This window comes from Lissotriton vulgaris, chromosome 2_1 (genome assembly GCF_964263255.1).
Source record: "Lissotriton vulgaris chromosome 2_1, aLisVul1.2, whole genome shotgun sequence".
In the NCBI taxonomy this organism is placed as follows: domain Eukaryota; kingdom Metazoa; phylum Chordata; class Amphibia; order Caudata; family Salamandridae; genus Lissotriton; species Lissotriton vulgaris.
Window position 1 is genome coordinate 734,197,519 of NC_141687.1, and position 25,532 is coordinate 734,223,050.

At 44.2% G+C, this 25,532-nt stretch overlaps 1 protein-coding gene across 1 annotated transcript in view; it reads left to right on the top strand.

Annotated features, from left to right (window-relative positions):
* The window catches only part of PDE3B (phosphodiesterase 3B), a 1,395,287-nt gene that overhangs the window by 668,206 nt on the left and 701,549 nt on the right, over positions 1-25,532 (top strand). The window contains exon 7 of the mRNA XM_086956022.1: positions 22,521-22,612. Coding sequence (XP_086812148.1) covers positions 22,521-22,612 — 92 coding nt within the window. The remainder of the gene's footprint in view (positions 1-22,520; positions 22,613-25,532) is intronic.

The window sequence follows — 25,532 nt, forward strand, 5'->3', positions numbered from 1 at the left end:
CCGCCCAGCGTTCCCCTTGGTCTCCTGATAAGTGATACCTCACTTGCATGGGTGTCTAATGCAGAGTCAGCCTAACACACACAAAACAAATATAGCGCTTAGAACTCTCTGTTGTATCCCCTTGATCCCTATGTTTTTGGCCCTTCCCCGTCTCAGACCCTTCGACCACCCACAAAAGTGAGGTATCATTTTACTCTGGAGACTAAGGGGAATGCTGGGTGGTAGGTATATTGTGCCGGCACGGTAATCCCAGACGTAAAATTTGACTTTTTAACAAAATTTGAGGTATCCAGGGGATTCTGGGTAAGAAAACATTGGGGGATCCATGCAAGTCACACCTTCCTGGACTCCTCTGGGTGTCTAGTTTTTCAGAAATGTCTGGAATTGGTAGGTTTCCCTTGATGTCCGCCAAATCCGGTACCGAAAACTGCACCCATATTGCCTCCTTTTTCACCTCTGCTCCTTTCTGCACTGCTCTTGCTTCTTTCTGCACCTCTCTTGCCTGTTTCTGCAACTCTTGCATGTTTCTGCACTTCTCTTGTCTCCTTCTGCACCTCTGTTGCTTCTTTCTTAACTTCTCTTGTTGCACCCCTCTTGCCCCCTTCTACACTTCTCTTGCTTCTTTCTGCACCTCTCTTGCTTCTTTCTGCACCTTCGTGGCTTCTTTATGTACATCTTGCCTCTCTCTGCATCCCTCTTGCCTCTTTCTGCACCTTTGTGGCTTCTTTCTGTACATCTTGCCTCTCTCTGCATCCCTCTTGCCTCTCTCTGCATCCCTCTTGCCTCTCTCTGCATCCCTCTTGCCTCTTTCTGCATCCCTCTTGCCTCTTTCTGCATCCCTCTTGCCTCTTTCTGCATCCCTCTTGCCTCTTTCTGCATCCCTCTTGCCTCTTTCTGCATCCCTCTTGCCTCTTTTTGCAGTTCTTGCCTCTTTCTGCACTGCTCTTGCCTCTTTCTGTACCCCTCTTGCCTCTTTTTGCAACTCTGTTGCCTTTTCCAGCACCACACCTGCCTATTTCTGCACGCTCTTGCCTCTTTCTGCACCCCTCTTGCCTCTATCTGCACCTCTTTGCCTGTTTCTGCAACTCTCTTGCTTCTTTCTGAACTTCTCTCGCCTCTTTCTGAACTCAAATGAGAAGTGCAAGCTGCCCAGTTTAAAGGTCTGCATGCTCTCGTGACTGAGGTATATGCCTACTTGTATGTGTATTCTTACATGTTATGCATCTGATGATAACTTAAAAAGAGGATAACTTCTCCTATAGGTGTTCAAATCTTCTCAGTTCTGCTCTGTCATTAGGTTGCACAGGCAGACAAGTCTTATGTATATCTGTGTTATAGAACCATCAGATATACTATTGAATACCCATGTGCCCTGTATTGTGAGCAGAAAGAAATGCGTACACCTTTTTGTACACAAATTTACAGAGTATGCGGTTTTGAAGAAATATAAACCTCCTAAGAGGTTCACTGATACAGCTGTTCCTTTTAACCAACAAAGGGATTGGCACAGAAGCTGTAATATAAAAAGAATGCATTTATTAACCTCCGATGAGGGAGACTACGTCACACAGCACCCTCAGGCCACTGTAGGAGGCATTCTAAGGAGTACAGAGAGCAGGGCCCTTGTATATGCATAGGTTACATTAGTCCGCATAAAACCAAGGGGCGGTCCTGGCAGATGTAAGCATGCTTACTGACTAATATGGCTATACAAAATGTGCTTGCTCAACAAAGTGGGAGGAGAGACATTTCTCTTTATATCAGCAAGAATAGCCTGACAGTTACTGTGAGAAGTTAGCCTGGCATGTGATATCCACTAGTTCTAGTGGGCACCTTGCGCCAGTCTAATCGACCCTTATTGATGGTGGTTGTCAACCTTATAGAAAGCTATCCTAGTGGTAGCATAGACCTGCAGTCTTCAGGCTAAGACTTCAGTAGGCGAGTTAAGCAAGTTGTTTTACCATATATAATCCCTTGGATACCAAATGAAAGGACACCACACAAGGTATATATCAAATATATATGTATTTAATCTAAACACAACCCCTCTGCTCTCTGTATGAGGTCAGAGGTAAAAATACAATACAAGTCACACAGTTAATACACGATAATTTGCACAGTGTACGTTATGCCCTAGGGGCCTCACAAACCATATACTAAGAAAGTGGTATAAGTACCACCTGAGAGTACAAAGCAGGCCTAGGGCCTGTAAAATCGCTGGCGCTACACTAAACAACCAAAGGTTAGGAAGTAGGAGGCCCACGGGAGACGCGTGCAGTGTCTTAACACAGGCGCGGGTTCCCATTGACTTTCTATGGAGATTGTAAAAGATACAAAGTTACGGATTAAGGACACTTCCGGATGGACTAGGATGGGACCCTTTTAAAGTAAGATACTTCGAGGGTCAAGACCCACGGGAGCACCGGAGTACTCTGTTTACCTCACCCAGGGAAGTCGGGTACATAGGTGTGTTTTCGTGTCTGGTTTCGTCGTCGTTTTCTATGGAGAGCTGCAAAGAAGTGCTGCAGGCGACAAGAGGAAAAGTGTCCGGGTGGATCAGAGATATGAAGAGCCTGAAAGCAGAGGGGACAGAGTCTGGGTCACTAGCCAATGACCAGGAAGGTACCAGGGGGGAACCAGGCGATGTCGGGTGCTTTAAGGTGAAGATGAGTTTGTCTCTTAAGCCACGAGGTCCAGGAGGCATCGACGATGACCAGGCGCTGGATTCGAGCTGTCCCACAATGGATCTAGATGACTGCGGTGTCGGTATCCGGATTGGATCCAACAAGCTTTGGCAACCGCAACCCATGCAGGATGTCGAGATTGGTTCTGTTGCAGACCAGCAAGGTCTGTGGCGCTTCTCCTTTTCAGGGAAGCTGGAGCAAGCCTGGTGCAACCAGGAAAGCAAATTCAAGATGGTGTCTTCAGGGGGCTCACTAGCCAACGGGCAAGGAACCCAGAAGATGTGTCGAGCTCAAATGCAAAGGAGGGGCCCACGGGACACTCGCAGAGTGTGGGGGCCTGGGCTTCGGTGCAAATGGTGCTCGGGGCTGGGGCTTCGCGTACCCCAATGCACAACTTACTGGGCTTCAGGAAAGGAGTGCAGGTAGCAAAATGCAAGATGTCCGGTCCCACGTCTCTCATGTCTGCCACGGGTCTCAGCTTTGGTGTGGATGTGGATCGGGGTCGGAGAAGTCTGGAAGTCCAGTTCTTGAGTCGCAGAGTCTTCGGGTTCCAACAGGAGCCTTGAACCTGCAGACCGGCAAAGTTGCTGTTGGTGCTTGTTGGCACAGGGTGGTCACTCCTTGACCACAAGGGATATATCTTCCATCTTCCAGTCAGAATGGAATGTCGAAGGTCCAAGATATGTCTTTCAAAGATTCGTCCATGATAATCTAAAGTCCCAGGGACACAGCTCCTATACTTATACTAAGGATGGGGGCTGGATTACCTGACCTAGGTCCCTCCTATGGGTGGACCTGAGAAGGGGGTGGTTACACTCCTTTCCCTTTGTCCAGTTTCGCACCAGAGCTGGGGCTGGGTGACCCAGCAACTGGTTTGAACTGGGCTATGCATGGAGTACCTTGTGCCCCCCAGGCAGTGTCTGGAAAGCATTTGCTGAATACAGCCCCCTCTACCCCAATACACAAAAGCCTGTCTGGGGAGGTGCCAGCACCTCCTTGGGCAGGAAACCTATTGTCCAGGCCTCACATGCCGGAGTTTCGTCCAGCAGCAGGAGGTCAGACTTGTGTCTGTGGCAGCAGCATCCATTTTGTGATGTTGAGTCTGTTTAACTTTAACCGGGTAAAGCAGTAACTTACATGTCCCTTCCCTCTAGAAGGGTGGAATGCTACCCCTGCCGCCAGAATTGGCTGGGGGTAGTATTCCAAAGTGTTTGACAACTTACACAACATGTTTTGATAAAGCCAAACCAAAGCATTACCCGCAAATCTTTTCGGTCTTTCACCATCACGTAGCTAGATATAAAATAATGGGTAGCTTAAATGAAAAATAAATGTAAAAAGTTGTTACTCAGTGGGAAATGCACTATAGTACATTATGAAACCCCTATTATTTAATGCTCTGCACTTGGTAGCACTAAAAATACACAAGTCACTATTCTCCACTGCACTAAATTTGGTTGGTGCAGTGGAGAATAGTGACGTGTATTTTTAGTGCTACAAGATCACCGCCTGTGACTGAAAGTGAAAAATAAGTTGCTTTTTCAGTAATTCTAAATACTGTCTGCCATGCCTGACATGCCAATAGCTGTGTAGATTGATAGGTAAGAGGGTTAAAAAGGAAAGCAACTTTGGTAATGAAGCTTTGCCAGCAGGAGATATGCACAAGGTTGATACTGAAATGTGCATATTTTCATAGAAGTGCATTGATTTATCTTCTGCGGGTGTTCATTTATTGGTTATATACATGTGGAAATATACTAATTTCGCTTCATTTTAAAACAAAACCAAAAATAAATATGGATAAATACAGACAGAAATGTTTTAATTAGAGGTACCAGTTTTATGGTATTTATTTTGTTAATCATAGATGTAAATAAAACAAACAAACAGTTGTTTAATAGATAACTTCAATTGGTTACGTCAGAAACAATAATTCTCGGCACTGGGGTCTGCATATGGAATTTTTTTTTAACTGTTTTGTTTTCAAAAATTGCCTCGAGTCGTAGTAGAACACCAACTATCCCACTACATAAAAACAAGTTACTAGATGCAATGTCAAGAAAAGCTTTGTCTTAAACAAATGCTTCCATATGACTAATGAAAGAAAAAGCATAGCAGCAAGTGTCTACTACCACAAAGGTAATAATAAAAATCTAAACATTTCCACTCAGTATGAACTATTCGTGAAAGAGCACATTGTTCACATGCCCAAAAATATTTTTTTTGTCAGCGATAAAGCTAATTCAAAGTGTGTTGTGATTTATTTTGTACTTCAGATACTCGTGAGATGGCTGTTTAACTCGTTTTGTAACATTCTAGCTGACTGTGATTGAGTGCTTGATAATGCATTAATGTATTCCTGTCGCATTCACAAATAACACAATGCATGGTACAATTAAAATGGTTACCCCAGTATTGGAACTTTCATAGATTCCCATGCTTTGTATCATTCCCCGTCGTCGGAATGGGAGTCTGGGTAACAAAAATACCATAGCTGTAGGTACAAAAGACAATAGAAAAAGGCCTAGGCCTCATTCCCTTTTGTAGCATATCACCCTCTTTGTGTAAAAGAGACCACATTTTGGCATCAGCCAATCAGAAGTGCCTCACCACTTAGAACCTTCCTGAAGGAACCTCAGAGCCTCAGATTTTCTACCACGCGTTGTGCTTAGGGAGTCTCCTTTGAGCTCTGCTCAACTTTTACTCTTATAAAGGTTTTACTTCAGAATTTTCTTCAGAATCTTTCAGATTCACTTCAGGATTGTAGCTGTCTTCCAGGATGTCGGATATTGTGAAGAAAAAAGCCCCTTTCAAGCCTTGTTCCTCCTGTGGCAAGAAGAGGCTTTTTGTGGAGGATAAGCATAAGGACTGCATGTATTGCCTCTATCCTGACCACCAGGCTGCTGACTGTAAGATCTGTCGCACTTTTTCAGCCAAAACCCTCCGGGACCGTGAGGGTAGGCTCTTGACATGGCTTCAAAAGCTAAAATCCAGGAAGGATACTGTCTCAAGTGACAGTGAGGAGGCTGCGTCGATGGCTTCTACGACAAGGTCAGTGAAGAGGGGTAGGGGTTCCCCTTCATCTTCTTTGGAAAGATCTTCAAAGGCCTCAAAAAAGACCCCCAGTGAGTCTGAGATCCAAGGTCCCAGCAAATCTCCTCACAAGAATGTAAAGGAGAGGGAAGGACCAACTACGTCTACAGGTGAGAAGACTGCCACAACCTTCAAAACACCTTCTTTCCAGTCTTCTGAGAGGAGTTCTAAGTCCTCGACGACAAACACCGTCGACAGGAAAGCCACCGTCGACGGCAGAGTCCTCACAGTCAACGGAGAAACTGAAGACGCCGACGACTAAGGGGCCGTCGACGTCGAAGGTGATGACGGCGAAGGTCCCGTCGACGGCGAAGGTCCCGTCGTCGACGAAAACTACTATGGTGTCGACGATGATGGTGCCGACGTCCATGATGGCGACTATGTCGACGACTACGGTCTCGTCGACGAGGGCGTCGACTACTTCTACTGTAACTATGACAACAGCTGGCGTGTCAACAGTTTAATCGTCGACGACGCCAATCTCGACGACGCAAATACAACCGTCTACGACTGAACCAACAATATTATCCACAGAAAAGGATCACCATTTCTGTGACAAGGATCACGCCAGAAATGACGTCTCCAAGGAGTGTATCTCCTCTGTTGCCAACCATGCTCCTTCAGGAGGGAGAGTCAGAGGAGGATGAACAGGATGCTTACAGCTATGCCAATAGTCCCTCCCAGCTTTGTCAAATGCCAGGAAACTGATTCAGAGGGCGAATACGGCCACAAGGAGGTTGGTCATCTTCAGATGCAGCAGCAGCAGCAGCAGCAATCTGAACAAGGAATGGTTACAGTTCCAGCAACTTTCCTTCAGGATCTGCATAAGATGCTGCAGGACTATAAATCTAAGGCGAATATGCCTTTCCCAGTTTCGTCAACGCCTACTACGCCCGCAAGGGCTCCGTCTTCATTTGCGACGCCTACTTCTCCGGCTCCAGCTTCCCCTCATCCTCAAACGTCCTTTCAGCAGGATTGCTCGGGACGACAAGAGGGCCATAAAGATGATGATGATGTTGATGATTCCTCGGATGAGGACCAGCAGACTGATCATATCTCTAATCCTGATACGGAATATGATGAATATGTCATTGACAATCCCTCATCTCCAGTTCCGGACCCGGCGGTCTCCCCGCCAGCTGACATTGGGGGTTTCCATCAGCTTATGGAGAGAGCTGCTGCACGATTTAAATTGGCCATGCCCAAAGTCACTACAGATTGTTTCTTATATGATTTTAAGGAACCCTTTCGGAAAACTATTAGGTCCATTCCTATTGTGGATCACTTATGGAAAGAAGGCATAAAGGCTATGAAACACCCAGCGACGGTGGTCCCGGTGCTACCGTGTCTAGATAAAAAAAATACAAGGCGACCGATGATGCTCCTGCGGCCTTGACAGGTCACCCAAGGTCAGACTTTGTGAACTCGCAGGCGGCGCAGAGAAAATCACGCAACCCTTCTGCCCCACTGACAACTCCTCCGGGCAAGGAAGGGCGGAGGTTGGATAACGTGGGAAAGAGATTCTCATCTATGGCAAGTTTGTTGGTGAGAGCGGCTAATGCCCTGGCAATCCTGGGTAGGCACGACCGCCAGCTCTGGTGCGATGTGGCCCCGTACCTTGACCACCTGCCTCCGGAATCTACGTCTGAGGCAAAGAAAATTTTACAGGAGGGAGAGGTGACGTTGATGGAAATTATCGACTGCGCAATGGATATTGCCACAACGGCATTCCGTTCATTGGCTGGAGCGGCAGTACTTCGTCGCCAAGGATGGCTTAAGGCTACCTGGTTTCGGCCTGAAATCCAGAACAAGGTCTTGGATCTCCCCTTTGATGGAGAAGCTTTGTTCGGCAAACTCATTGACGAGACCCTGCAGGACATAAAAAAGGACACAGAGACTGCCAGGTCCTTGGGGACCCTTCAATTCAGAAAGTCTCCTTTCAAGGGATCCAGAGGCAGGGGTGGTAATTACAGAGGATCCTTCCAACAGCAACGCTATTCCAACACGGGCTCAGGTTCCCAACAATAACGCCAGCCTTATCAACAGCGGCAGGGCCAGTCTACCAACTACTCCAGGCCTTACAATAAAGGAAAGCAAGCTGGATGAGGACGGTATTCGTCCAAGCGCCAATAGCGGCCTCCTGGCTCTTCTTACTGGACCCTCCTTCAGGAAATCATCAGTTGGAGGCAGGGTCAACAAATACCTTCACAACTGGTCCAGGATAACATCGGACCGCTGGGTGCTCAACATCATTCGGAAAGGGCATAACTTGGAATTCGCGCAAGTCCCTCCACCCAAAGCCCCGGCAGCCACTCCATCGAAACACCAGCGTCTCATTCGGCTCAAAGTTCAACAAATGCTCCGTAAGGGAGCGATAGAGCCAGTTCCCTCAAACCAAAGGGGTCAAGGATTCTATTTCAGGTTCTTCCTGGTGAGGAAAACGCTAGAGAAGTGGCGGTTATTTTAGATCTCAGGGAGCTAAACACCTATCTCATCTCCCTGTCCTTCCGGATGGTGTCTCTCCAGGACATCTTGAAGCTTATCAGCCCGGGGGATTTCATGGCCACGCTCAATTTCGAGGATGCCTATTTCCACGTTCCAGTTCACCCAGCGCACAGAAGGTTTCTGCGATTCACAGTAGCCAAGAGCCATTACCAGTTCAGGGTTTTACCCTTTGGACTCCGCTCAGCCCCAAGGATTTTCACAAAGGTGCTGGCGCCAGTAGCAGCTTTCCTGCGAAAAAATCATTTTCAGATCTTCCCCTATCTGGACGACTAGTTACTGAAAGCTCCGTCCAGAGAAGCAGCGCTGAAGGCTGTTCAGTCTTGCACCAATTTATTTCAGAACTTGGGACTCACTCTGAACAACGAGAAGTCTGTCCTGGTCCCGTCCAGAAGAGCTCGTTTCCAAGGGGCGATCTTGGATTCGAAGCTCTCAAGAGCCTTCCCTACTCCGGAAAGGAGGCAGAAATTACAAACCATGGCCCAAGACTTGAAATCCAAAAAGTGTCTTTCAGTACGCCGCTACAAGTCTCTACTGGGAGTAATCTCGTCGTGCATCCCGCTAATTCCCCATTGCCGGACATCGATCTTTTTGCCACTCTGACCAACAAAAAATGCCGGTCTTACGCAAGCAGGCTTCCCCATCAACATTCACTGGGAAATGCGCTTTCGATAGCTTGGTCGAAGACATTTGTCTACGCTTTTCCCCCCATTCCTCTGATACCATGACTGATCAGGAAAATCAAGGTGGAGCGGTGCAGGATGATCCTGATAGCCCCGGCTTGGCCGAGGCAGTTCTGGTACACGGAGCTCCATCTGTTGTCAATAGTCCTCCCTTACCTTTGAGGATTCTGCCGGATCTTCTCACGATGTCCGACGGACAAATTTGGCACCCAGATCCACAGTTGTTACACTTGACTGCATGGCTCCTGAGCAGCGAGAGTTTATGAACCTGCCCTTGTCAAAGGAGATTAAGGAAGTTCTGTCTCAAGCAAGGGCTCCTTCGACGAACAGGACCTACCGCCTTAAGTGGAAAAGATTCTGTTGTTGGTGTAGGACACAAAGCATTGATCCTTTCAATTCCAAACCTCATCAGATCCTACCTTACTTGCTGTCCTTGGCCAAGTCGGGACTAGCTCATTCATCAATTAAGGTCCATTTGGCTGCTTTGTCACATTTCAGAAGGACAGGAACCAGTCCTTCCTTGTGGTCTTCCAGGATAATCAAGCAATTTCTTAAGGGCTTGTTCAGGGTCTATCCACCGGTGAGACCGCCCCCTCCTACTTGGCATTTGAATTTGGTCCTTTCTCAACTCATGAAGGGTCCATTTGAAACAGTCCATCGTTCTGACATAAAATATCTTTCGTGGAAACTGGCTCTCCTTCTTGCTCTCACGTCGGCTCGGCGTGTTGAAGAACTACAGGCTTTGACCATCCAAGAGCCTTTCCTTCAATTCAAGAGGAACACTGTGATCATGAGTACTAATCCTAGGTTCATGCCAAAGGTTCCCTGGGATTTCCACTTGAATGAACCGGTCATTCTAAAGGCGTACTTCCCTCAACCTTCTACGCCAGCAGAAAAAGCATTGCATTCGTTGGATGTACAACGATGCTTGAAATTCTATTTGGAACGGACTAAAGATTTTCGAAAATCTTCCCAACTATTTGTAGCCTTCGGGGGTCCTAGAAAGGGCCTTCCCCTCTCCAAACAGGGTGTTTCGAGATGGATCACGAGTGCCATTCTACGTTGTCACAAGGCTGCAGGGAAACCTCTGACTGGGAAGATCCGAGCACATTCCACAAGATCTGTGGCTTCTTCAACAGCCCTCTTCGCGCGAGTGCAGATTAAGGATATTTGCAGAGCTGCTACCTGGAGCAGCGTTCACACCTTTACCAAGCATTACTGCTTGGAATCTCTACAACAAGATGATGCAGCAGTAGGACAGGCTGTCCTGAGGAACCTCTTCCACTAAGGGTGAGCTTTCCATTCTTTCCCACCTTCCGTCTTTCACATTTTGTATCTTATGTCATGTTGCCTATTGCTATAATTTACAATGCAAAATGTGATTATCTTGCCAACTGCTTGCTATTCTGATACAAAGCATGGAAATCTATGAAAGTTCCAATACTGGGGTAAGAAAACAAGTTACTTACCTGAAACTTTAGTTCCCCAGTATTGGTAAGTTTCTTAGATTCCTATGCGCCCACCCACCTCCCTGAGGAAAGCTCAGCATACTACAGATATGGTGTCTAAGTACACAACGGCTACGAAAATCTGAGGCTCTGAGGTTCCTTCAGGAAGGTTTTAAGTGGTGAGGCACTTCTGATTGGCTGATGCCAAAATTTGGTCTCTTTTACACAGAGGGTGATATGCTACAAAAGGGAATAAGGCCTAGGCCTTTTTCTATTGTTTTTTGTACCTACAGCTATGGTATTTTTGTTACCGAGACTCCCATTTCGACGACGGGGAATGATACAAAGCATGGGAATCTATGAAAGTTGCAATACTGGGGAACTAAAGTTACAGGTAAGTAACTTGTTTTCTTCCTATTTAAAAAGAAAATAGTAAAATGGACACAATAACCAATTTTTTTGAATTAAATATTTTATTGCAAGTATATATGGTTATCCAGTTTAGATGGTAGCATGTTTTCTTCATTCTTTTTAGTGGGATATGCGTGCAATAAAAAAATAGAAAAGGTAACCTTCTTACCAGCACTGCATGGCAAGACCTACTGGCTTGACCAGTGCTTGTTTTAATTTACGTCTCTTGTCTTATGTCTATTATATATATTTTTTTAACTAAATGGTGGCTCTTCCAAGCTCCATTTCCCCATACTCCTTGCATTTTCTAATTTTAAAGCTAGGAGAAGGTATGTTTTTGAAGCTGGTGGCAAGATGTCTGGTGACAAGATACCAGAAGATTTAAATATGCACCAATGTTTGCAACAGCTGAAGTGTCTTTTCAAATGAAGCCAAAGCCCTGCAGATCCTGGTTAGCGGTTTCTTCATTCTGAACAGGCACCCCATGGAGATTATGAAATAAACCAAAGCCTAGAAGGCCTGAAACAGATATGAACCAAACCATCCTACTCTGAAGGGAACTGGCCCTAAACATCAGTGTCATAAAGAGTTAATTTTGTTGACAAATGCCGTACATTTGCAGTATTAAGTATGATTTGCTTTTGGCCGTTGAGCAGGTGGCTCAGCAAGTTTGCAAGACTTGGACAGAAAGTGCTACTCCAAGAAATGAAATTAAAATGCCACACAGGGAAAATCCTAATTCCAACACACAAGATTATTGGCAGTATGGGCTCATAAAACGTACCCAGCAAATGGAAAGGAACACTGATTTGATTATCCGATACGATCAAATAATTTGTCTGGTTTCTCTTTTAGGGAAAAGTGGGGGCTCTGGTCTAGGAATTCAGCCGTCAGTATTTTTCTCACCTCTACCTGGTCAGCAGCTTCATGAAACGAGCATATTTATAAGTCAATAACAAGCAGATGTTTTCAGTATGATGTTCGCAGCACTCTAGGCTAGGCTTGATGATGCACAGGGGTGCCGCATTACACAGATTGGGAACCACTGCCCTAATGGATGTTAACCCAGGGGGGAAACACACTATAGAAAACAGCACTCCCTCATCACAATTGAAGCCAGGGTATCTTCATCGAGACCTACAACAGGTGTTTTCAAATGGCATACCCATCTCTGTCCAAGGGTGACCAATTTCTATGCCATGTCTGGGATGTTTAAGGCCGTGTTCTCCAGAATGACCCATGACAATTCTTTGTTAGTATGACTAGATCCCTGGTAGTGACATGTCAGTGTAGTGGTGCTCCTGCTGCATCGTATCGTACTGGGGTGCTCATTTATTCAGATCTTAATTGTTCTGGTGGTTATTCCCACATAGAATAAACCACAAGGGCAAGTGACCAGATATATCACATTATCACTTTTGCAATTAGTGAGTGATTTAAAGCTACATGGTTTCCCTGTTTTGATATCCACCTCTAGTTTGTTTGGTAAATGCGCATGCCACGAAGTTCCCGCATGGGTAGTGTCCAACTGGGGCTTGGTTACTCCAGAGTGATTTTTTTTTGTTATTGGTGTAGTATTGGCATTGGTGTGTACCAGCTGATCTCCTCTGCTTGTGTTACATTTGTAGGCAAACAGAGAGAGTGGCCATTGTTTCCTCTGTTCAGTGTCCTCCAGTGTTTTCGTACAATATATTGTACTTTGTTTGAGATAGGATAGTACATGGTCACACGCTGTTCTGTGTGTGCTTGATTTTAGATTTGTCTCGAGAAGAGCCGGTTCTTAGCCCTTTTTATAGCTCTTTGCGATCTTCCCAGGGTAATTATGTGCAACCAATTTTTCCTTCTGGATTTCTGCTTGTGTTTCAAGGGTTTCAAGGGTGGAGAAGTTATGTCCGACACTAAGGGACTGTCCTAGCAGTAGATTTTCACAGAGAGCTTCTGGTGGAAACTATCAAACAGTAACAGGCGGTTGTTGTCTATTACCTTATTATGCACCTTAGTTTCTATGCATGTCATGAATGTTAATGATCAGGTCTAGGAAAACAAAACTACTTCGATTTTTATTATTACAGATGTAAAATTAAGATATGATGAGTCTCGAATTGGTGTACATACAGGCAGACGACACTTGGGGCAAAAGTAGTGCCCATCGAGGTGCCCTGTATTGGATGATAAAGTACATCCTCAAATTCGAAGAATTTCTCCATGAGGGCTAGTTTAGTGTATTCTTTCACAAACTGTCTAGGGATCGTGAAATCCCACCCCAAGTGTTCAAGGATCCCTTCAATCACCTTAATGGAAGACCACCCTAAGGCTGTCGGATTTAACACAACGTATGTACAAATGCCAAAGCACCCCTGGAAGAGGCGGACTGGTGATGGCGACAAGTACCACCTCCGGCACCAGCCGTCAACATGCAAGTGCATTGGTCCGCCCGACGCGGGGACCCGCAAGTGCATTAAGCACTTTCGTGTTTGGGGAACCAGTTTGAGGTGGACCCCTTCACTTTAAAAGGGACGGCAACGCAGTCTCATTCCTTGCTGCTCCTACAACGTGCTGCGGGTTGCCCCAACTGGGCTGGAATCCAAAATAGTTTTTTTTGTCCCGTCAGCTATCTCCCGAGGCAGCAGATCTTTCGGGGTGAATGTTGAGTTCCTGTTGCAGTGTCACTAGGAGTTTTCTTTTCCTTTGTAGATATTGAGTTCTGGAGACATTTCCTACTGTTTGTTTCACTCTTATTCGTGACTAACCTTTTGCAGTGGTCAGCATGTGCTGTATTTTATGATAGTATCCTTGGTCTGGAGTAATGTCATGATTGGCGGGGCATGTAAAGTCCATAGAAGGCATCCCCATTGTTAATGTAGCTAGGTGAGGGCCAGCTGTCACAGGGCCCCTTATTTATTTATTTGAGTTTGTACCGCGCTGGAATCGACTCCCGAAGGAGTATCTCCGCGCCAAGGCAAAGAAAACAGCTCAGAGATGGAAGGAACTAGAGAACTAAGGATGGTGCTAAGATTGGACTAAGAATGTTTTTACCAGTTTCCTGAATATCAGGTGATTGGTGCACTGCCTAAGGGAGTCAGGGAGTTTATTCCAAAGGCATGGGCCCACATAGGAAAGAGCTTTTCCACCCTGTCTAGCCCTTCTGATAGTTGGTATTTGAAGAAGGGACTGGTTGCTGGAACGAAGGTTGCATATTGGGTTGTAGGGAACAAACCTTCCAGCCAGATACGCAGGGCCCAGACCGTGTATGCCGTTGTGAACAACACAGCAGATCTTAAATTGGTCCGTTGATGGATCGGCAGCCTGTGGAGTTTTTCCAGCAACGGGCGTGAGGGGGATCTAGGCGGTGCATTTAGAACAAACCTAGCGGCAGTATTTTGTACCACTTGAAGCCTACTGAGTAAGCTATCATTAGCTGAAAGCAACAGTCCGTTGCAATAATCCAAGCGGCTGAGCAATAGGGCCTGAACAAGGGTCTTTCTAGCAGTATCTGGTAAAAGAGGAAACACTCTACGAAGAAGTCCTATAACGTGAAAACAGGACCCAGCTGTTTGATTTACGTGTTCGTTTAAAGAGAGACCCTGGTCAATCCGCACACCAAGGTTCTTCACAACCTGCTTAGGGCTGGGGAGGGAACCTAGGTCTGAGGGCCACCAGTCCGGAGTCCACAATAATGTGGCTTCCCCAAAGAGCATCACCTCAGTCTTTCCCACATTCCACTGTAGGAAATTTGAGGCCATCCATTTCGATACGGCCTTCATACCTTCCGAGAAGGACTGTTTGACCGCGGTGCTAAGTGTCTTAAAAGGGAAGAGAAGCTGAGTGTCAACAGCATATGACACTGGGATGAATCCGTACGTTCTTATAAGGCCAGCTAGGGGTGCCACATAGATGTTAAAAAGTGTTGGGCTCAAACAAGAGCCCTGCGGCACCCCCTTAGTGAGCTCAACAGAGGCAGAACAAAAAGAGCCCATGCTGACACACTGTGTACGGCCTGATAGAAAGCTCAACATAAGGTCTCTGTTACCAGATACCTGAGAGCCTAGCCACTCTATTGAAAACCTACTGGGCAGGTATTTTTAAACACATCACATAGTCCACTCCACTATCACACCTGCACCACACATAGTCAATTATAAGTGCTCCTACGTAATTCGCAAGTCGCAGCACGCCCCAGCCCGTAGAGGACTGGGATGGCCCCAATGATGAAGCATGTCACCATGGGGCAACCCTGGTGAGTGAGGGGACACCTAGAAAAAGAGCAATTTCTCCTTTTCTCTCTACTATACCATCCAGACCAACCCCATTGAGTGTTGTGAATGGATTTATAGTGACTGGCTAGGCTCTCAGGTATCTGGTAACAGAGACCTTATGTTGAATATAGTATTTGGAGGGTGAGCCTTAGCCTTTTTCCTCCCTCTAACTCCCTTCTCTTTAGTACTGATAGAAAGCTCCTCATCCAGGACAGCGCCCGACTCTCAAGCCGCACCTCTTCCAAGCGACTGAGCAAAATATCATGAGATATCATATTGAACGCTGCTGACGGGTCCAATAGCACCAGAATCCTTGAGTTCCCTTTATCCTGGGACATTCGGATATTATCTGTCACTGAGAGGAGGGCTGATTTGGTGCTATGATTTGGCCTGAAGCTGGACTGGGAATAATCCAGGCCTCCAGTTAGTTCGATAAAGCTCGACAGATGAGTATTGACGTGCTTCTCCATTAATTTGCTCAGAAACAGGAGGAGAGAGATTGGACGAAGGTTGGACGGTTCCGTCCAGGGGATGGTGGAGTTTATTCGGATGGGTCTAACCTGAGCCATCTTCCACTCCTGAGGTACTCTACCCTCTGAGAGAGAGAGAGGTTGACTAAGGACTGGATCATAGGGCCGAGTGACTTGCCTAATAGTGGCACAACTCTAGCCGGGATAAGATCTTAGGGGGTGCTTACGGCAAGTCAGCTAGAGAGTGCAGGGGATAAGGGAGTACACAATTCCAACAGGCCTTTACAGCCAATCCCTGCACAGGTGCGTGGATGCAAAGCTAGCAACACAGCCCCTTGGGGGTGGTATTTGAGGGCATAGAGGGTGCCTGAGATAGGTAACCTTCTGGGCAGGTGGGCCTCTTGTGCAAGTTCACTCTGGGGGGACCTCCAGGTAGTTGGACCAGTCATGAACTTACACGTAGGCTCAATGCAGGATACGCAGGGACAATGTATAGTTTATGGTTTGGAATGGCTATGTATGAGTCTCTCATAAGAATATGTAAATAATACTGTATGGAGTTTTATGTCGGTTTCTGCATATTAATGTGAAATGCACATTTTTATTATGTGTTGTGTGTAAATAAATATGGCTGGGGTTGTTATGACCCCCTTACCCAAAAGTACTGACGGTATTGATGTGTGATCTGTGCCCCCTGAGGGGATGCTGGTGGTGGAGACCTCCTGGGGTTGGGGTGTAGAGATCCCGTAGGGGTGGGTTGTCTGCTGTTTGCTTCCAAATCAGACAACTGAAAGGGTCTTGACTCAAAACTCAGCAAGGCTGAGACAAACTTAACTAAAGAAACAACACAATTGCCAGTGCTGAGAACCTTACTTCCAAGTTCTTGATCTAAGAAATGGTTGTCATGAATGTAACATGGAAACCTGCTTTATAAATTGCAACATGTAATTTTTATTGCTTCTTTTTCAAAAATTATTAAATTTTTACCACACATTTGTTTTATGCATGGAAGTACAAACAGACTATATACATTTATATACAACAGTGAAAGATTAATATTCACAACAAATTACACATGCTCTCAATTTCAAACACTCTTGGCCATACATTCATCCCACTACTCATACATACACATTCTAGTCCCGGTGTCAACAAAACTGTACAAAATGCAGAAATGACCCCTGTTTTTTTGGACAACTTATAGTTCTTTGTAAAGTTCAAAGAAAAGGAAACAAAAACACTCCTCGTGCTATTTGCAAGAAAAAAACCACTTGATTCACAATTACATTTGCAAATAGCACGAGGAGTGTTTTTGTTTCCTTTTCTTTGAACTTTACAAAGAACTATAAGTTGTCCAAAAAAACAGGGGTCATTTCTGCATTTTGTACAGTTTTGTTGACACCGGGACTAGTATGTGTATGTATGAGTAGTGGGATGAATGTATGGCCAAGAGTGTTTGAATTTGAGAGCGTGTGTAATTTGTTGTGTATATTAATCTTTCACTGTTGTATATAAATGTATATAGTCTGTTTGTAATTCCATGCATAAAACAAATATGTGGTAAACATTTAATAATTTTTGAAAAAGAAGCAATACAAATTACATGTTGCAATTTATAAAGCAGGTTTCCATGTTACATTCATGACAACCATTTCTTAGATCAAGAATTTGGAAGTAAGGTTCTCAGCACTGGCAATTGTGGTGTTTCTTTAGTTGCTTCCAAATCAGGGCGTAGGGGAAGGGACTCATCAATACTTTTCCATATTATGATTATGCTACCCTCTTTCTTTCAACATTCAGGTACAACAACTGAAAAGGATATACAGACTTTAGACGTCAGGTGCAGAGTTATGTATTACCTAGAAGGCATTCGGGGGTAAAACTTAGCAGTACTTTTGATCTTGATTGAAGTTAAAGTTGGGGGAATTTATAGAGCGCTCATACACCAGACAGGTTTCATGGCGCTAATCAGACCGGTAGCAGACCAGGGCAATAAATTAGACCTCAAAAGCTTTAGTAAAAAGCCAGGTCTTCAGATTTTTACGAAACTCCATATAAGATTGAGAGAATCGAAGATAGTCAGGAAGAGAGTTCCAAAATCGAGGGGCTTGGAAAGAAAAGCTCAGCCCCCCATGTTTCTTCCTGACAAACCGTGGAACAACCAAAAGGTTCTAGGAAGAAGAGCGTAAGTTTCTGGAGGGAGTGTAGGTTCTAAGCCTGGAAGCTACATAAGAAGGAGCTAAACCCACTAGTAATTTAAAGATAAGACAACCCAGTTTAAATAAACATCGATGGGTGACCGGTAACCAGTGCAGTTATCTCAAAAGTGGTAGAGCGTGATGGTATCTAGACCGACTAAAAATCAGTCTAGCTGCCTGATTTTCAATGAGCTGTAATCAACATAATTCATAGGCAGGAATGCCGATATAAAAGGAATTTGCATAATCCACCCGAGAGATGACAAGAGCAAGGAGAATGAATTTGAGAGCCTCCATGGCGAAGAACCGGGCAACCTTTCGAATAGTACGAAGGCACAAAAAACAAGATGAGACGACCATGCTGATTTGAGTGTGCATAGAAAGGTCGTCACGGATTTTTATGCCCAGACTCTTTACAGATTTCACGGGAGAGGGAGCAGGGCCACGAGAAGGAGGCCAAAAATTAGAAGACCAGGGATTGGTTGAGCCTCCGAATAGGACTAATTCAGTCTTATCTGGGTTTAGTTTAAGATGGTTTAAGCTCATCCAGTCCTGAATAAAAATCATGGTGTAGTGAAAATGAGAAAGTCAGGAGAGGGAGAAAACGTAAAAATAAGTTGGAGGTCATCAGCATAATTGAACACTGTGACCTTCCGTTGACGTAAAGCAAAAATAAGGGGAAAAATATAAAGGTTAAAAAGAAGGGGGGAAAGGGCAGAAACTTGGGGAACACCAAAGGTTACCGCCCAAGGGTTAGAAGAAAAGGAAGAAAGTTGAACAGCCTGATGGCGGTTCTCCAGAAAGGAGGAGATCCAACATAAGGCCACCTCTGAGATCCCAGCAAGCCGGACACGGTCGACCAAAAGAAGATGGTCGACCGTGTCAAAGGCGGCTGATAAATCGAGAAGTACAAGGTCCTGGGTGGATCCATGATCGGCACCAACTCTAAGCTCATCCAAAACTGAAAGGATGACTGATTCCGTCGAGTGAGACAGACGAAAGCCAGCTTGATAGCGGTCAAAGTAATCAGAGGCATCGATAAAATAACTAAGGCAGTGAGAGACATGTCTCTCTAAAACTTTGCCTAAAAAGGGGAGCAGAGAGATGGGTTGAAAGCTAGATGGAATAGTCGGATCTGCGCCTACCTTTGTCAAAACAGGAACAATCTTTGCTGATTTAAAAAGATTAGGGACAATGTCCATAGCCAAAGATTTATTAAGAAGGGCAAGAGGAGGGTCGGGACAAACAGAAAAAAATCTCACAAAGAATGTGAGAAGGACAACTATCGGTGGGGGAGCCAGATTTCGTAGACCCCACCAAACTAAGAAAGTTCTCGGTCAAAATGGGTGGAAAACCAGTGAAAGAATGTACACTGGAAGGGGGTAAAGGAGGATCAAAAGAGGGTGAGGGAGAGGGAATATGGAGTTTAATAGTAGAGATTTTAGTGAAAGAATAATCATGGAGGGAGTCACAGATCTTGGTAAGGTAGAGGTTTGGCAGTGACTCGATCAAGTTTAGAAAGACTAGTCAGAACGGAAACATTTTCCTTGGGCTTATTAAGGGAGGATAGAATAATAGCGGTAAAATATTGGGTTTTAGCAGTAAGAATATCATGTTTATATTCCCTCAAAGTTGTAGAATAAACAATTTTATCAAGAGGATCAATGCTCCGACGTCACTTACGTTCTGCCTGTCTGAGTTGAAGTTTCTTGGCTTGTAAGGCGGGGGAGAACCATCTTGGAGTATCGTGAGATCGTTTAAGCCGAATTGACTTCCAGGGGACCAGGTCATCGCAAGATGAGGTAAGCCTAGAGTTAATGGCTAAGGCCTGATCATGCAGGGAAGAGTGAATAGTCCACGTTAAACAGACTAGTGGTGGAAAGCATTGAGCAGAGTGAGTTGATGTTTACTTGTCCCCAATTTCTAACCTTAATGTTGGTAGGTAAGGGATTTCTAGTCCTAGAACAAGTCAGAGTAGTTAAAACAGAGGACAAGGGCAAAAATAGTACTTAAACAATTCTACAGTGCAACTCATTAGCTTGTAAACTATTTGACATAAAACCGGGTGCATGGTCTGAGAGAGAAGGATCCATGTTAATTTATTCTAGCAATGTCTCCATTAAGAACGTTTTAGTAGAGACAATGTGGCCTCCAATATGTGGATTGAAAGGCATTGTGTATTTTGCCTCATTATCTGCGCACCTCCTAGCACAGCTGATTGAACAGTTCCAGTGGAGCTTTCATATGTGCTCCATCAATGTTTAAATCCACATCCGGCTAGCAATTACATTTCACATCAACTCATGCATCAGATGTTTGCTGAAATGGAGGAGAGAGTGTCCTCTACTGAGCAGGTATGTGTTCTGTGATTTTGGTGCAGTTGGGATCTGCGCTTGTCTCACTCGACTAAAAGCCAAACAAAGGTGATTAAACGCTGCCCACGCTCAAAACAAGTTATCAGGTAGTAGTTTTTTTTTTATTCCAGGCTTGCTTTCATTCCTCCCAGTCAGTGTGATGTTCAACGGCTTCTAAATACAGCTTTCTATATATAGGTAAAAAAACTCCAAATAGACAATGAGGTGGATTTCGGAAGAGCCTTTGTTCTAGCATTCCTTGACTACGGTGACTGCTATTCTGGCATACCAAACTACGTTATTCACAGGTTTGAAAGAATAAAACATAACTCAACATAAGTGTGTCAGAACTTCCAGAACCACAACCAATACGGCCATATCACTGGCTGCTGGTGGGTGCAAGGGCCAAGTTCAAGATTCCACTGCACTAAGCCTATTTAGATAAAGGTCAGAATATACAGAAACTGAGCCCTGTTCATTCCGCTAGAAAATTCTCATCATTGACTGTCCATGTAATCAAGCAAGCACCCACAAGCTGCTCAAATTCAGGGACCTGTCCCTGAGAGCCCAGGATCTCGGGGAGTGGGAAATAATGAACCCTGGTGAAGGGCAGAAGTGAACACTGCTCCAGGAGTATATTTCAACCATAGAAAACACATTTGACTGGTAGACTAGCACAAGGGGCAGCTGCTAGGCCAAATCTTAACATTACATTGGTAAAATTGCGTATTGTCCTTCATTTCAAACATTGCAAAATCAACTTCACTGGCCTCCAGAGTTATCAATCTGTGTGTAAAGGAGTGGAGGAGGGGAAGGAACGGAGAGAAGAGACACGCATAGTGAGAATTACCTTTATACTGGTCCATATGTTAAATCTTTCAGAGTATTTGTGTCTCATGGTTTAGTAATGAATACCCCATAAGGATTGTTGGCCTCCTGCTTTTTAAAGTTAAGATGTCCCTATGATGGCCCTAAATTCAGAAACAAGATTTGTTTCTTACTATTTCGGACTTGCAACAATAAGGAAGACTTGACATTTTGCAATGATTATAGGAAACAATGTACTCCCCTGCTCTGTGACACGTTATGAACAGAAAGAGCTCTTATGTTCTGTACGCTGCAGCTGGGTGTGCTCTGTCCACCCTACCAGACGACCCTCCTGCCTGCCAATGTCGCCATAAGGGAAGTGCTGTTGATTGCCTACACTTACTGTGTGCAGGCCTGCCTACTGCTGCTGCAGCTCTCGTGAGCACAGTTCTAGACTCCCAAGAACATTCTGTTGACTGCTTTCTCGCTTTCAGATCTATGTACCGATCATCCTGGCTGTTTACGGTGCTGCCAAGTACCTTTAAACTAGAATTAGTTTAAAGATGTCCAATGGAGAAATGTTCAAAGCACTTAAGCCAACCGTCCACCATGAGCAAAAGTAGTAGCCCAAATTCTTTAATCATATGGCTCCTCTGGCTTTGACTTGCTGCCTTGCAAATCTTAAAAAGTCTCTTCTACCCAAAGTAAGCGATAACACTCAAATATTTTAAAACGTGTTCCATCACTCAATGCTTCAAATCAAAGAAAGCTACACTTATATTCGAATTGTTTCCGTTTCCTTCCTTTCAGATGAAAGGGTATTTATCTTCCAACATTTTCATGTCTTTCTTTGTTGTCAAAAGTTTTTGTAACCCTTGATATTAGGGCTGCACCTCAAATTTTCATTATTTCACTTCTTGTTACCCATCCATGCAAACGACTGGAAGATCCTTATTTAGAGAGGTGTTGTATCTTGTATTAAAATACCATGAGATGCAATGTTTTCTTCCTGCAGAGAAAGTTTGAGTGCGTTGTATCAGAGTGGAGCTTTTTTTATAAAAATCTCTGTCATGGATATCAGCGGAGCAGCCAAATGAGCAAGCCCCTATAGTTTGTTCCGTGGTGATGCTGTTTTTTGCACTTGAAGTACTTAAACAGCTCCTTACTTCATCCTTAGAAAGCTGATGTTGTTTCCCCTCTCCCTTTATCGCTATGTAAACGCCTAGAGGTCAAGTATACAACCTGAGCAAGAATGGAGAAATAAGGTGAATCAATTTCTCAGAGTACTGTTGTTTTCTCTTTTTACCATCAGCAAGCCCCCTAGAACCAAGAGTTCCTCATCCGTACTTAGCGATTCATCCTGGGTAGCCCCAGGGAGAGGAGATCTGTGCAGCTGCTTTTTGGAGGTAATAATGTGCCGCAAACACCTGGTAGGTATGTGTGGGTCTTGCTGTGCGTAGTAGATTTTGCTACTTTCACTAGGTGTCCGAACACCCACAGCTAAAGTTAGTAATAATAGGTAAAGAACCGTAAGATTATGAATATCAGTTGTCATCAAGGATGTAATTTTTTAAATTATCATTAAATTGATATTATTTTATTTCTTAATGGCAGTTGTGGACGTCACATTTTAAAGCGTGTGCCAACCTCGGAATTGGGAGAGAGCAATTTTGAAATTGATACAGATCATCAAGATCGAATCTCTGGTAAGATTATGAAAAGCCTTGGATTGAAAATTGGTCTCTTGTTTACATATTTCTTAAAATTCGAAATGTAAAGTAACAAACCTGTTATGCACTGTTTGGGAATGACTCTTCACATTTGATTTCAATTTAACGGCTTAACCAAACATTTACACTAAAATAAAAAAAACTGAAATTGAAGCGCCTGTTTTCTGATATGCATTGAATCCTGTTTATAGGATTTTTGTAGGCTGAAACAATCAGATTCAAATTTGGCCCTTAACGGTGACCAGCAAGAGCAAAGCACTAAAATCGGTTGGTCCAGTTGGGGAAACTGGTTAAGTTTGGTTTGGTGGGTAGGATGATTGACCAGAAGCGAGGATAGAGAGTGACTAGGTGGGAAAAGCTAGTTGCGGGTCGCAGGTATAACAGAAAGAAAGGCATGGTGGAAGTGCAGAACTCTAAGTGCCTGTGTGGAATTTTAAATGTGGTGGCTAATAGAGAAAATATGTAGATCCAAATGGGATGTGGATATCACACTCCGGTGTGTGAATGCGTGTTGAAACTTCTTTGAGGTAGTAAGTGCCGTAATGGTGAACCCTCCTAAGCGTGAGGGCGTAATGGTACAAATTGCGTTACTTCCCGTAGGAATGGCGTCTCCAATAGGCACTCAAATGAATGATTTCATACAACTTTAAATGACTCATCAATTCTTCATTAGGGTGATGTACTTGTAAGTTTACTTGTTTATTATTCATATGTCCATCATCATACTATTGTATTCATAGTATATCAGAAGACTTCACATTTTCCGCCCAATGCATTTCGGGCTGACGCCCTTCTTCAGGGGCCTTTATCCTGAAAGCACACAAGTAAAGCACAACTGTGGTAACCAAGCGATACAAACCGCTACATATAACTGTGATACATATGTCATTAAAAAGATGTAAATAGTGGCATGCGTGGATTTAGTAACACAAGAGAGCATGAACATCGGTAAGAACTCAATAACTCTGCACACAAATGAACTGTGGCCTGGAGGCTTTTACAACTTGTAAAAACTGTGTGAGAAACAAAAAAAGACAATGTGTCGAAATAGTACCCCAACCGTACCTCGATGTTAACTGAGCGTTATTTAGACCTTTAAGAAATGCGCGTGATAGACAGGTGACACCCGTCAATGGACGTGAATGGGATGTTATTCGTGGATGAACGTGCATATTAAATTAGACAAGTGCATTTTCCTTCGACGGTATACCCCATGCCAAGTGATTATTCAATGTCTAACCTGAAGCGTTGCTATGCAATGGTCAGGGTTGATAGTAAGAATCGCTCCACAGGCGAGTACCTGTAGTTAAAGGAGGTAGATTAACGGCAATTCGAACCGGTTAAAAATAGTAATAATCATAATGCAAGGATTCATTTTCCTTCTTAGCGAGATATATGGGCAGAGGGTCTCCGAGGTTTGAAAAAACGCTGTGTGTGTGCCGTGTTTACGGGACGCCGATTTTAATGTTCCGGTTGCGCAATGAACAAACGTCCCGTCACGTGACTGTGGGGAAAGGGGAAACATACCAAGATTTGTAGTTCAATGGTGAATGTGAGAGTTACAATCGGAAAAGTGATCGACACACTAAAAGAAGTCAATGACTTATGTGGGGTAAAAGGAAGGAGTGAAAGGTCCAAAGTCAGTGAAAACTAGAGTCCGACATGAACTTAAAAACATGGTTACACACACTGACTCTTATACTTTTGTTTATATTGGTCGTTTTAATTTAGTTACATACATTGGCATATATTGGTTCATATACATTGTCACACACATTGACTTACACAGTTTGATTTATAATGGTCGTTTTTATTTAGTTAGGCGTTTCCACACAACTGTACCACACCGGTAATTACCAGCGTCTTATTTGTCTTCGGACCTTTTCACTTTTTAAGTTTACGTCGGACTCTAGTTTTCACTGACTTTGGACCTTTTACTCCCTCCTTTTACCTCACATAAGTCAGACTTATTTTAGTGTGTCGATCACTTTTACGATTGTAACTCTCACATTCACCATTGAACTACAAATGTTAGTATTTTTTCTCTTTCCACCACTATCACTTGACCGGATGTTTGTTCATCGCGCAACTGGAACATTAAAATCGGTGTCCTTTATTGGGTTTCCCCTGTTACAATCACGTCCTGTAAACACGGCACACACAGTGTTTTTCGAATCTCGGAGACCCTCTGCCCATATATCTCGGTAAGAAGGAAAATCAATCCTTGCATTATGATTATTACTATTTTTTAACCGGTTCGAATTGCCGTTAATCTACCTCCTTTAACTACAGGTACTCGTCTGTGGAGCGATTCTTACTATCAACCCTGACCATTGCATAGCAACGTTTCAGGTTAGACATTGAATAATCACTTGGCATGGGGTATACTGCCGAAGGAAAATGCACTTGTCAAACTTAATATGCACGTTCATCCACGAATAACTTCCCATTCACGTCCATTGACGGGCGTCACCTGTCTATTACGCGCATTTCTTAAAGGTCTAAATAACGCCCAGTTAACATCGAGGTACGGTTGGTTTACTATTTCAACACATTTTCTTTTTTTCTTTCTCACACAGTTTTTACACGTTGTAACAGCCTCCAGGCCACAGTTCGTTCGTGTGCAGAGTTATTGAGTTCTGACTGACGTTCGTGCACTCTTGTGTTACTAAATCCACGCATGCCACCCTTTTCACCTTTTTAATGACATATGTATCACAATTATATGGAGCGGTTTGTATCGCTTGGTTACCACAGTTGTGCTTTACTTGTGTGCTTTAAGGATAAAGGCCCCTGAAGAAGGGCGTCAGCCCGAAATGCATTGGGCGGAAAATGTGAAGTCTTTTGATATACTATGAATGCAATACTATGAATAATAAACAAATAAACTCTCAAG